This window comes from Conger conger, chromosome 1, assembly GCF_963514075.1.
Source record: "Conger conger chromosome 1, fConCon1.1, whole genome shotgun sequence".
Taxonomy (NCBI): domain Eukaryota; kingdom Metazoa; phylum Chordata; class Actinopteri; order Anguilliformes; family Congridae; genus Conger; species Conger conger.
In genome coordinates this window covers 83,426,350-83,440,519 of record NC_083760.1, presented here as the reverse complement: position 1 = coordinate 83,440,519, position 14,170 = coordinate 83,426,350, and the positions used below count along the sequence as shown (strand labels likewise).

Here is a 14,170-nt window from a genome sequence, read left to right as displayed (position 1 = left end):
TTGCAGAAAGGTCTCATGTTTTAGGTTTCAGGTATGATCACATACAGATTCACTGTAACAGACGTTCCAACCAGGGGTGGCCAAATTTCGTTGCACCCCACTGAATAAAAACAAAAACAAAAAAAAAAAACAATAAGAACCGCAATGAAACTTCTTCTTTACGGATCTCTTCTTCCAGCGACGGGGTGTGATGAGAACAGCCACTATGAGGTGTGCGCCAAGGCCTGCCCTTTCAGCTGCCTGGATCTCTCACAGCCGGAGACCTGCGATGAGGCGGCAGCCTGTGCAGAGGGCTGCGTGTGTGACGAGGGCTTCGCGCTGAGCGATGGCGGGTGTGTGCCGCAGACGGACTGCGGCTGCCTGCACGACGACCGCTACTACAAGACGGGCCAGGTCTTCTTCCCGGAGGGCCTGTGTGCGGCTCGCTGCGTCTGCGAGGGGGGCGGGGTGGTCCGGTGCGACAGGAACTTCAGCTGTGGCCCCGATGAGAAGTGCCAGGTCAAGGACGGGGTGCGGGCCTGTTTCCCCGATGGAGCCGGAACCTGCTCTGTGTTCGGAGCGTCCACTTACCACTCTTTCGACAGCCGGTCCTTCAACACTTTCGGGAACTGCGTCCTCATCTTGGCGCAGGTCACGACGGCAGTTCAGCGAATTCCCTTCACGGTTTCGGTGAAACAGGAGTCCATCCCTGGAGAGTTGCCAGTCACCAGGAGTGTAGAGATCAAGGTTAACGGATTGAAGATAGCCTTGTTCCCTGGAACCATTTGGGAAGCAGAGGTAAAATTATTTTCAAATTCTTTTTTTTTTTTTTTCATCAACGGTCAAAAGTTTAAAGCACAGATCAAAGTCTACAGTCTTTCTTTTGTGATGACAGGTGGATGGTGAGAAATGCAACCTGCCTTGGTCCCAGGATGATAAAAAGGTGAAAGTGTTCCAGAATGGGCTTTACATTGTTGTAGATACGGATTTTGGCCTGAAGGTGAAGTACGATAGTGTCTCGGGAGTAATCACTGAGGTCCCGTCCACTTACAAAGGCGTCATGCATGGCCTGTGTGGCAACTACAACGGTGACCCGGATGATGACTTCTCCATGCCCAGTGGACTCCCGGCTTCCACACTAGATTTCTTTGTCGAAGCCTGGGTTGTGCTCCCGGAAGATGCGCAGTGCCAGGTCCGGTGCGGCTCAAAGTGTCCCAATCCCGACGAGGGGAAGAAGCCCGACGCTGAGGAGGCGTGTTACATTCTGATGAAGAACAACGGGCCGTTCGCACAGTGTCACTTGGCTGTACCACCCCAAAAATACTTTGAAGAGTGTGTTCAGGAAATGATCCAATGGCAGGTGAACACCACACTTTGCCCGCACATACAGAGGTATGCGGCACTCTGCCAAGCAATTGGAGTCACCATCAAGGAGTGGAGAACAAAGACCTTCTGTTGTGAGTAAAGAAATTATATATATACTTGCAGTACCTGTACCTTCTTGGTCCTGGCCACAGACTGAGGATTCCTCCATGTTGATTTTTCTAAGTCAACCTATAGGCCAGCGGAGTATGCGCTGTTCTTTCTTGCCACTGTTTGAGGGTTTTACTCCCCACTAGGGAGTTTTACTCATGTGCTATCTGGGGGCTAAGGACTGGTATTTCCACTTTTACTCTGTAAAGTGTGTTTGTGAGTCTTCTGTGAAAAATCGATCCATCTATGTGATCATGCTAGAAATCGCAACTGTACTTTCCTCTACGGTCCTGAACATTGTTGTCCCTGGGTTTGATTCACACTTCATTGTACGTTGCCCCGCACAAGAGCGTCTACTAAATGCCTTTAAAATAATGTCATGTAAAAAAAAAATAATAAAAAAAACCTAAACAAGTAAAATTGAATTGAATCATTGAAGTGTTATACCCCCCCCTCCCCAGATATTCAGTGCCCAGAGAAGAGTCACTACGAGCTGTGTGCGGACACATGCGCCTCCACCTGCGCCTCGCTCAGCGTCTCCTCCCAGTGCCCCCACTGTCACGAGGGATGCCAGTGTGATGAAGGCTTCGTGTCCGACGGCAGCATGTGCGTTCCGCTGGGCAGCTGCGGCTGCGTGGTGAACGGTCGCTACTTTAAGGTCTGCTTTTTATTGTTACACTTTCATCATCCTGTCGTAATGGCACAATGGTGCTTCCCAACCGTCAATCCCCACCTCCAACCCAAACAAAAAGCGTGCCTCATCTCAACAGATGGAGAGCTTGAAACAGGGGTGCCGAATTAAATCCGGTCGGGAACCGGCTGATATACAGCAACAACTGTGGGTAGCATGCCAAGTAGTGAATCAATAATAGAATAGCCATATGCAACTTGCTCCAAAAGTAATAGCACACTTCACAGGGACCACATATCCCAGGAGGAAAAATCTGGCTCAGCACAGGCCCCGAGAAAGCAACTCAGCTCATTAAAATAGCCTTGGTCACAATGCTCAGTAGTCTTGCGAGGCCACAGAGAACATGTTCGCACACCGCCCCTCCCCCACCCCTTCTGAAATTTGATTCAACACCAAACAAGCTTGTCGACCTCCCACAAGCAGCTATTCCTGCCAACACAGGGAGGGGATGGCAGGCTACTGCCACCCATTAGGTAGACCTGTACACCAGCTTCTTAATGCAAATATTTAATAAGCAAATCATGTGGCAGCAACTGAATTCACACAAGCATGCAGACATGTGTAACCGGGTGCATAAATGTAAGGTTCAACCTAAGAACGCCCAGTCACACAATATAACAGAGGCCCCCTCTACAGTTTGTTAATAACAAGACAGAGACGTGGTCTAAGTTAAATACAATTATTTTATTAAATCAATTCTGATGCTGGAAGGCAATAATGAGGTTAAGACAAATGCTCATAGTCGGATAAAAATCTATTTATTTTGAACATCAATTTTACCGGAATAAATAGGGATAAAGTAGACTGATGTAAAGGTTAAGAATGGTGGGTGACAACGCTGAGGGGATGGGGCATACTCACCTTCAGGGCTCCCAATGTGTAGTTACAACCCAGTGCTCTCTCACAGCAAGCCTTACTGCAAACAAGGTGATACTATATGTGATTCAGGTGCCATTAACAGTAACACTGTTGCACGGAGGTGTAATATAGTCTACACACCACACGCACCAGCCGCTGCGCACCTTATGTCGTCCGGCCAACAACTAGTCTATAGCCGTGCAACACGGGACACTAGCGAACGTGTTCGACAGCAGGCGGGTTCCGCCTGCCTGACAAGCGCAACCAAACGAACTTCAAACAAAACAGCAACGAGGCAAAACAGCAGTCACCATTGCACCTACAAAGTGAAGAAAGTCAGTTAATCTGGTATTTTATCATTAAAATCCAATCAGAATATACATACAGCAAAACGGGACATTACCAAACAATCCATGGAATTCTAAACTGCGTGAGTTGTTACTTCCGTGTTTCGGAGAAGACTCCGCAAACAGACGCATCTTAATAAATGAATTAGAAGAGAATATAACATTACTGTCGATGAATGCCAAGTAATTACAGCTATAAAACCTACCGAAAATTAGGGGACACAGCTAAATCGCGACGAATTACCCAACAGACAACGGACAGCACGCTGCAACCAAAGCATTGTGTTAGTCTGCGGTGTTCCTAACCCACGCAATATTATCAGGGGGAAAACAGAATAGATGTTCTCTACCTCTCGTGGTAAGGCAGGCAGACATGAGGAGAGGACGAGACAGGAAACAGGAAATCAATCAGAGAGATCACAGGAAGAGAAAGGAAAAACATTTAAAAGGTAGGGAGCCAAGAGACTGGTTCAAAAGATGAGATCCTGCCGGTGCCACTCCCCCCACCCCAATTACTGCACCATTAGGGACAACAGCGAGTCTAACTCGCCTTGTCACACATGGTCAAGTGGTTCAGCTGTTTTTCAGACCAAATGTCAGAATAGGGAAGAAATGTGATCTAAGTGACTTTGAACATGGAATGATTGTTGGTGGCAGACAGGGGTTTGAGTATCTCAGAAACTGCTGATCTCCTGTGAGTTTCACACACAGCAGACTCAAATTGGGTCAAAGCTGACAGGAAGGTGACAATAATCTAATTCACCACACATTACAACAGTGGTATGCAGAAGTGCATCTCTGAACACACAACATGTCAAGCCTTTAAGTGGATAGCCTACAGCAGCAGAAGACCAATAAGTCTAATAAATATCCAATAAATACCTAATAAAGTGCTCACTGAGTGTATATTGTTTAGCGCAACACTACAAACAGCCTATGTAAATATCTTTATACTGCAGTGTGGAGAATCTGAAATGCAAGAGGAATGCACTCAGAAATGCAGCTGTAAGAATGGAGAGTTTTCATGCAAGGACACAAGCTGTACAGATACTGAGATGTGCCTGATCAAGAAAGGAGTCATGGGCTGCTACAAAGGTAAGGCCAAGTTATCCTGTTTTTACATTTATTCCACAGTTGTTTCAATCCTTATTACACTAATCCCAGTCGTAAATGCTATTAGGCCATGAGTCAAAATTGTAGTTTATTTAGTCAGTCATCTCTCCATAATTCAGATGAACTGGTTATGAAAAGCAACTGATGTTAGGGGGGGGTGTTAACGTGTCTCTAGATTCAAATCACAAAAAAATGTTTTACATGTAATGTCACTGCGCAATTGCAAGTGAGAATACTAAAAAACATAACTTGGGCTGAACAGTGGTGCCGTGACTAACGCTGTTGCCTCGCAAGAAGAAGAGGATCCGGCTTTGAGTCTTAGCCAGATCCTCTCCACTTGGGAATTTTCAAGATCTCCCCGTGTTTGTCTGGGTTTCATCCATGCACTCCAGATCTCCTCCCACAGTCCAAAAACATGTAGGCCCCAGAACTCACTGGCAAAATACATATCAATCTCAATGTGACTACCCTGGCTAATGAAAATAATCTCTATTTAGCCCTGTAGTCTTAAAATTCTGTATACTCCCCATGTCCTAAGGGTAAAAAATGATCCGCCTCCACTAAACCCCTAAAATAAAGCAGGGGTTTTCTCTGCTGCTAAACATATGGGTCACTTTTGACCCTTAAGACAACACAAGGGTTTAAATTAAATTAAAGTGCTTCTTGGCTGCAGCCCTACTAAAATATAATCTGTGTAACAGTTCATACCACTTTAAAACCACTCGCATTTTTGCTGTGTTTCAGATCCCTGTGAAGAGAAAGACTGCCGTGTGAAGGAAGGCTGCATGTTGGTGGGGAATGAGGCCGTGTGTGTACCCGACTCAAGGGCATTCTGTTGGGCCATGGGCGACCCCCACTATCAGGGCTTCGACGGTGGGTATTTCTCATTCCAGGGAACATGCTCTTACACACTGGTCAAGACAACTGGAAAGGACCAGACCCTTCCGGCATTCACCATCGAGACCAGGAACGGCATGCGTGGGAATCCTGAAGGCTCGTTTTTGAGGTCGATCTTCATCAAGCTGAAGGGTCACACAATTTTCATTCCCTTCATGGACCGTGGGAAACTGTTGGTGAGTGTTGTGGGAAACCAGCTTCTTTCCATGGAATCAAATCAGGTCAATGTTAGAACTTACCAGGACAACAAGACAACACAATAAAATATGTTTTTACATCACGCCAACCACTGAAATGCCACGCTAACCTTCAATGCACCGCCCTGCTGAAAAACATAACTCAGGCTATGTTTTGAAACAGCTGGTAGCTGGTTGACCAGTTCAGACCAGCTCCATACTCAACATTGTTTGACCAGCTCAAGCAAAGTGAAACACATCAACTGTGCTAACATTTACATTCAGCTGTAAACATTGCATGCCACATACTACACCAAGATTTATATTTAGATTCTTCATAAGGGAACTGAAATTACTTCTATAAAAAATTCTCTGTATTGTATATCCCAGGCTAAAATTCTACAATTCTGAAGAATTGAATAGGATCAGCAATCGGCTTGAATTATTGAATTGTTTTCGAGTTTGTGTTGGTCCGTCAACTGTATATTTTGAAAGCTGAATTTAAGGACTATAAGCACAGGCAGAGGGCGAGTCAGCATGTCAGTGAGCCTTTTTCAATGACAGGAAGGGATTTACAATGTTCTTGTAACAATGTTTTAACACAAAAATCTAACCTATCGCAATTTTAAAATAATGAACAATGACAAGATTATGTGTTTATCTCTAAATTACAAACCCACCTTACAGGGGCTGAATGGAAGAAGATCAGGGGAATTAAATATTGAAATCAAAGTGACCAGTCCCAACATACTCTCAGTGAGCACTTTATTAGGTATTTATTAGACTTACTTTTTTTTTTGCCTTTCTGCTTTAGATTAATGACACCATCAGAAATATGCCAGTTTTCCTGGAAAATGGCACCATAAAGATCACACAGACCGGTATAAAGGGGACCCTGATGACAGACTTTGGCCTAGAGATTGTTTTCGACTGGATCTCCATGTTCATGGTCACGGTAAGCAGCAGCTACTATGACAACCTGGCTGGCTTGTGCGGGACCTACAACGAAAACCAGATGGACGACTTCAAGACGCCTGGTGGTTCGATCGTGGTCAACAACACCACGGAATGGGCCCGGTCTTGGGCCGTAGACGACGGCAACCCCTTCTGCTGGCACTCCTGCCTCGGTGCCTGTCCGACTTGCTCTCAGGAGGCCCATAAGATGTATGAAACCGAGAAGTACTGCGGTTCAATCATACAGAAAGACGGCCCCTTCAATCCGTGTCACGGTGTAGTCGAGCCTGACGAATATGCTTCGAACTGCATTTATGACGTTTGCTCCAATGATGGCCGACAAGATGTGTTGTGCGCGGCTCTCACCACCTATGTGGCGGCCTGTCTGGAGACGGAGATCCAAAACATTGTTGACCCTAAGTGGAGGGAAATTACCAACTGCAGTAAGTCTATTTGAGTTAAATTTGCATTTAACAGTTCTGTTTGCATTTAACTGTTCTGTTTGCAGTATTTACTGCAAACTGTTCCAGTATTTCTGGAACAGTTCTACACAGCATGTTACTTGATGCCTCTGAGGAGGTTTTCAAAAATCTAACTTAGTATTCTAGGACTTCTAACCACACAGTTGTGCTCACACACCTGAACGAGTTAAAATAAAAATAAAAATAAAAAGAGAAGTAGGTGCAACTATCGGAAATAGTTTTTTTGCTTAACGCCCCGCTCCCACCCTCCCCCCAGCCTGGCCCTGTCCTGAGAACAGCCACTATGAGCTGTGCAGCAGCCCCTGTCCTGCCACCTGTGCGGAACCCGATGGCCGGGACAACTGCTCCCTGCCCTGCACCGAGGGCTGCCACTGTGATGCCGACCTGGTGCTCAGCGGAGACAAGTGCGTCCACTTCGAAACCGAGTGCGGGTGCATGCAGGGCGACCGCTACTACAAGCCTGACGAAACCTTCTGGGACGACGACGAGTGCCAAAGCAAGTGCACATGCGATGGGAAGACCCAGACCGTGCGGTGCGAGAAGAGGGGGTGTACGAAGAACGAGCACTGCGGGGTGGTCGGCGGCGTCCGGGACTGCTACCCCACCCACTTCAAGACCTGCCTGGCGCGGGGGGACCCCCACTTCGTGACCTTCGATGGCGTGCGCTTTGACTTCCAGGGAAACTGCATCTACCAGCTGGCCACGGTCTGCTCCAAAGTTAACGAGCTGGAGCAGTTCAACATCACACTGGAGAACAACAACCGGGGCAGCCGGCGCGTGTCTTTCGCCAAGGTGGTGACGGTCTCCACGGCCCACGCTGTTTTCACCATGAGCCGAAATTTCCCCGGAAGGGTCCTGGTGGGTTAAACTTTTCCAAAATCACTTAAAAAGGAGAAAGATAGTTGCAGTCTGTTATGGTTCCAAGCCATTTACGGTATTCTGAAAGCATTTTTTACATGCAGTGTTTTCTCAAGGGCCTACAATGACAAAAAAATGTCTTTCTTTGTTAAATCTAGGGTAGTATTTTATGTTTTGCATATGCTCCTTTTGTGTGTATCCACCATAGGTCGATGGTGTCCTGACCTCCCTCCCCTTCTACCTCAACGACACCGTAGCAAGGATCTACCGGAGGGGCCGCCTGGCTGTTTTGGAGACTCATTTCGGTCTGACGGTCACCTACGACTGGAAGAGCTCGGTGCGCGTCACGGTGCCGAGCACGTACCACGGCGCCATCTGCGGCCTGTGCGGCAACTACAACGGCGACCCCACCGATGACCTCCGCCTCCCCGGCGGGGCGCAGGCCAAGAATCCCACGGAGTTCGGGGACAGCCACCTGGTCGGGGAAACTCCCGGGTGCTCGCCCGTCTGTAAGGACTGCGCCTCGCCCTTGCTGAAGCCTGGGACGCCGCTCCCGGACTATGTCTCTCAGTGCGACGTCATCACCGACAGGACTGGCCCGCTGCGGGACTGCCGGGACAAGGTAGAAACCTTTCAGTACCACGAAAACTGCGTCTTTGACGTCCATCTGAATCAGGGTCTGCAGAAGGCGGCCTGCGACCTCATCGAGGCTTACATTGAGGACTGCCAGGAAAAGGGCGGGAAGATTGAAGAATGGCGAAGCAAAGACTTCTGCGGTAGGTGTCCCGTCCTCCACCTCAAGCGCCTTGCGAGAGTCGACAGGCACATAACATGCAGAAGTGAAACGAGAGGTTTCCAGTTCATTTCACTTTGCTGAAGCCAGAAATCATAATGATATTACACAAATACAGAAGCAAATGAGCATTGTCCCTCACAGTTGGTATCGAAAAGGCTAAATAAACCCACAATTTTGCATATTACTGACAGTGCCAGTTCATGCCACAATGAGAATGCGAAATGCCTAATCATAGCTACTAAAACTGCATTAAAAGAGAACAGATTATTTTATAATTTAATGCCCTTGCCAAGAGAAACGTCCAAAAGATATCAGGATGCAAATTGTTCTCGACCAACCAGTTGTGCAGAACTGTTTGGCTGTGTGTATATTCAATTTTCAATCCAATCAATGAATGCTTCCTTAATGCACTCCAATTATTCATTCAGCTATATGCATTTGACTACATTAAATTGCAGCATATGAGCAGCATTTGTTACTGTCTGTAATGCATTTATATTGTAATTAATATTGTAATGTGAAGCCAAAAACCACATTCCCCCATCGTGTGGATAATAAGGCCTTGAAGTTGAAATTCTCCTCCTCCCTTCCTGTTTCGAAGCCTTCTCCTGCCCCGTGAACAGCGCGTACAATCTGACGGCCCCGGGATGCCCTCCCACGTGCTACAGCATGGCTGCCCCGCCAGGCTGCAAGGCCAGCTGCAGAGAGGGATGCCAGTGTAACCCCGGCTTCATGCTGAGCGACAAGCAGTGCGTGTCGCTCCACGACTGCGGCTGCAGTCACGAGGGCCGCTACTACAAGTCGGGCGCCGAGTTCTACAGCGACAGAACATGCCGGAAGCACTGCACCTGCAGCTCGGGCGTGCTGGACTGCCGGCCGAGTGCGTGCGGCCCCCAGGAGACCTGCTCCGTGGTGGACGCCGTCCTCGGCTGCTTCCCGAAAAGCGACGCCACCTGCGTGCTCTCCGGCAACTCCTACTTCCACACGTTTGACCGCCGGGGCTTCAACTTCTGGGGCCCCTGCGGATACACCCTGGTGCAGGGGTCCGAGGCTGCAGGACAGCAGCGCTTCCACGTGGGCGCCCAGATGGAGCCCAGCAAGAAGTCCGTGCTGCTGGAGAGCGTGATGGTCGACGTGTTCGGCCACTCGCTCGTCCTGGAGAGGGACTCTCCCTGGCAGATTGAAGTGCGTTTCCCTCTTCCCGCCTTGTGCGCGCCAGTCACTTGTCAACAGTCTGCACCGCAGGCGGAGTTTAGAAATTTAGATGTGACACATTTAACCCATTGTAAATTGATTAAATTTTGTGAGTTGGCAAACCGCGAGGTGCGAGGGAATACATCCAGGTCACATCATTTGTAGGGGAATCCTCCCTAATGGGACGTCTGCATATGAAAGCTCTGCTTTTTTATTTTTGCATTCCATATTTTTCAAATTCACCTCGTCCATTAATTTCTTCCTCCAGGTTGATGGCGTCCACACAAACTTGCCAGTTTCTCTTAATGATGGAAAGCTGAAGGTTACCCAAGAAGGCAGGGGGATGGTGCTGCAGGCCAGTTTTGGCTTAAGATTGACCTACGATTTCCAGACCATGGTATCCATCACTGTACCGTCCACTTACTACGGTCAGGTGTCTGGGCTGTGCGGAAACTACAACGGCAACGCTGACGACGACTTAAAGCTGAGTTCGGGAGTCCAGACCGATGACGTGAGTGTGTTTGGTGCCGCTTGGCGATTGGAGGGCGACGATTTGACCTGCGGCAGTGCTTGTCCCAAAGATGGCTGTGCCAAGCCGGACAATCAGGTGAGAAGCAAACTGGGAAAGCGAAAGAAGTGTGGCCTGATCTCCGATGCCAACGGGCCACTGGCCGCTTGCCACTCCACGCTGCCCCCTGCTGGTTTTCTACAGACCTGCATCTACAACAGTTTCCTTGCAGGTGCCAACGCGGAATCTGTTTGCTCAGGGATAGAGGCATATGTCTCTGCCTGCCAGGCAGCCGGCGTTACTCTGAAAGCCTGGAGAACTGAAAGTTTCTGTCGTAAGTAAAAAAAATAAAAAAAATAAACATTAAAAAAAAACAACACACTTGCTAAAAAACAGTTCTCAAGAAACAAAGACAGTATCATTAAAAATGTGCTGTGATTTGCAAAATTCACTATGCTCTCTTAAATTTTTATTAATGGAACTGTAAACAGGCTCTATATTTTCTGTGCAGCTGCTGATGAATGCCCGGTTAACAGTAACTACACCCTCTGTACGCACACCTGCTCCAGCAACTGCAATAGCCTCACCAGCCCAGAAATCTGCCCAAATGTCTGCCTTGAGGGTTGCAAGTGCGATGATGGGTTTGTTGCTGATGGAAACCTGTGTGTGCCTGTTCAGAAATGTGGCTGCAGCATTAATGGAACATACCTGAAGGTAAGGAGGAAAATATATGGGTAATAATAATGTTTTGAGTGAAAAGTTTGCGTTTACTGAAAGCCACAAAAGACAGGAAATTAAATTGATCAGCCCTAACGCTAACATGAGCCTGCTCTCCATCAAGGTAGCAGCACAGATCTCTGCCAACTGTATGCAGCATGTATACATGTCTACTGGGGCGGCCTGTAGCGTAGTGGGTAAGGTAAATGATTGGGACCCACAAGGTCGGTGGTTCTAATCCTGGTGTTGCTACAATAAGATCCGCACAGCCGTTGGGCCCTTGAGCAAGGCCCTTAGCCCTGCATTGCTCCAGGGGAGGATTGTCTCCTGCTCCAGGGGAGGATTGTCTCCTGCTTAGTCTAATCAACTGTACGTCGCTCTGAATAAGAGCATTTGCCAAATGCCAATAATATAATATAATACTGTATGCCAAACAACATGTGCTCACCACTGGGCAAAACTCTCAAAGAATTCACGAACTGTTGGTACGTAGCATAGAATTTATGATTAATTGTTAGATCCCCATTAAAGTGTGTATTCGTTATGGAACGAGAACCCGTGGTATATCGTGGATATATTGGCACAGCAAGCGGAGTGCCGTTACACCCCCTAGCTGTGCCAATATCCACGATATACCACCGGTTCGAGTTCCATAACGCTTTTATACAACGGTTAACACATTTATCTTTCAAAATTTCGCGAAAGACTTTAAATTAATGGACCTACCTTAAAAAATTTTGACATTCTGCTTTGTTTTCTGGTATCTGGTACTTTAGCCTTTTGATTTTCTGATTTTTGACCCCCTCGCCTGTTTGGGTTCTTAAAGCGGTACATAACAGTTTTACCCTGATTAAGATTAAGAAACGGTTATTTTTCAGCACCGTGGCTTGTCTTGTTGAGCTATTGAAATGATAAATGGAATATGAAACTGATTTACCACTCTATCCACAATGACTGTTAGCCTGTGGTTTACCCGCCAGAGTGGAGAGACGGCATACATGAGTAAGTGCTCCCAGAGGTGCAGGTGCAGCGCACACAACAACCCGGTGTGTGAAGCAACCGCCTGCCCCGCCGAGACTTCGTGCGACATCGCTAACGGCTTCCTGGAATGCCTTCCTGCCAACAGCACCTGCACCTTGAACAATGGCAACTCGATCACATCCTTCGATGGAAACAAATTCGAATTCAAGGTAGGAGAACACCGGAGAATAATTTAATGGCAAACAATTTTATGTTTTCCTGTTTTGTTTTTGGTAACTTCTGTTTTCCCCCAAGATAATTGCGTTATCATACAATAACAAACAAAGCTGTAAAAATACTGTTTGCCACTTTTTCTCCTACACTATTAAAGAGTTGCATTTTATGTTCTCTGCAGCGTATACATTTTTTCACTGTATACTCAGCCTCAGTGCTGCTCAGGTGCAGCTACCATTTAGATTTTGTTTTTGCTGAAAAAAAGAAAAAAAAAAGCTCAACATAATGCTTCCAGGGTCAGGCCCATCGTAGCTGCTAATATCACTCTTCCTGTTTCACACCCATCCAGGAGAAGGGACACTATGCATTGTTCCATCCCAGTTCCACTAAGTTGCGTACGAGGTTCAAGGTGGGAGCAAAAATCCAACTCCTCAATGGACGGTTAACCCTGGCAGGGGTCCAGGTTGTATTTGAAGGCACAGAGGTCATAGTATCACCACAAAATACAGTGTGGGTGAGTGATCACCAGTCTTCATAGTTTATGGCTGAAAAGCATTAATATTGTATTTTTACTTTGATTATTAATGGTAGATATGTACAGTATGTGCGTGTGTGTTTGATTGTGCATGCATATAATCCAGCTGTCAATCCCTTAGAGAAATGGAATACATTTGAAAATATAAATAAGTATATTATTACTATGTGCAATATATTACATATATAGCAATCAGAGTATATTGGCAACTGTACAAACTATTGCTGCATTGAGATGGCAAAATATTACATTGCTGTGGACTATATGAATTAATTTAGGTAAGGACTACCTATGTATGGTATATTAAATTATATTATATGTGTGTAAGGGATGGTAGTTTTCCACAGACTAATACTGTTCTACATTAACTGTCCTCCAGGTTCAAAATGAGCCAGTGTCGTTGCCATGGGTATCAAAGAAAAAAAGGCTTGAGGTCAACAAAACAGACCGCGATATAAATATCCTCTACCATGGGAAAGTGGCAGTGACCCTGAGAATTCAAGGTGACATGTCGGTGACAGTGTCCAGATCTCTGCTCAGCCACGTGAGGGGTCTCTGTGCTTCCCACCGCCCAGGGCCCCAAAAGATCAAATGGAGCCACATGGCCTTCACCAAAAACATGAAGAACCTGCTTGGCAAATTGTTCGCTTGGAAATTGTTCGGTGACTGACCCCACACCTGCTAATTCCATTTTGTAGGCTACTAAATGGAAATTAGCATTGTGCCTTGAACTGTATGACTGATTCAATCTCTCTAAGCACCATGATTTTATGAAATCGTTAAAAAAAACAAAAAAAAAAAACAAAACATATACTCAAAACACTAATAAAAAAGCGTTCTTATGCCAGCATCAAAATGTTGTTTTTAATTTCTTTAATTTATTTAATTTCAACAAAGGATATTCAAAAGAAAATGCTGAAATGGGTGAAACATTACACTTATTATTTACGTTTTATTAACTTTTTTTTAACTTGCCCTTACAAGGGATAATTGCATGGTATATTGTGGTGCAGTATATGCATTTCCGAAGTTAGTGTTTTTCATTGAGACTTTTCTCAACTTATTCTCTTTCCTCATTGGCCTACCTCTGAGCCAATGGTGCTGCTCCACTGGGAGTTTAGGTCAAAAATGTCAGTGTTCCAAATCAAACCAGGTTTATGTGTTCCACAACTCTTCAGTCCTACTTACAAATGAACAATAAATTGTATGATTTCTGAAGGATTTTTAATAGGAATGGATACAGACATACATTTTTATGTGACTAATGTGATGCCTTTCATGTCCGGGCCACTGGGCTGTCAAACATTATCAGCATCCTGGCATTGTGAGACTTCATAGAAAGTGACAGTGAAATGAAGGAATATTTATGCATTCCACCCATTGTTTATAATTATTGTT

General features: G+C 46.2%; 1 protein-coding gene across 1 annotated transcript in view; it reads left to right on the top strand.

Moving 5' to 3' along the window:
- The window catches only part of LOC133137230 (IgGFc-binding protein-like), a 30,779-nt gene extending 17,167 nt beyond the window's left edge, over positions 1-13,612 (top strand). Inside the window, exons 5-18 of the mRNA XM_061255408.1 lie at positions 179-777; positions 875-1,436; positions 1,914-2,110; positions 4,308-4,443; positions 5,206-5,534; positions 6,349-6,931; positions 7,227-7,828; positions 8,037-8,604; positions 9,226-9,809; positions 10,087-10,660; positions 10,838-11,040; positions 12,024-12,233; positions 12,587-12,751; positions 13,152-13,612. Coding sequence (XP_061111392.1) covers positions 179-777; positions 875-1,436; positions 1,914-2,110; positions 4,308-4,443; positions 5,206-5,534; positions 6,349-6,931; positions 7,227-7,828; positions 8,037-8,604; positions 9,226-9,809; positions 10,087-10,660; positions 10,838-11,040; positions 12,024-12,233; positions 12,587-12,751; positions 13,152-13,442 — 5,603 coding nt within the window. The 3' untranslated portion in view covers positions 13,443-13,612. The remainder of the gene's footprint in view (positions 1-178; positions 778-874; positions 1,437-1,913; positions 2,111-4,307; positions 4,444-5,205; positions 5,535-6,348; positions 6,932-7,226; positions 7,829-8,036; positions 8,605-9,225; positions 9,810-10,086; positions 10,661-10,837; positions 11,041-12,023; positions 12,234-12,586; positions 12,752-13,151) is intronic.
- The last annotated feature ends 558 nt before the right edge of the window (positions 13,613-14,170 follow it).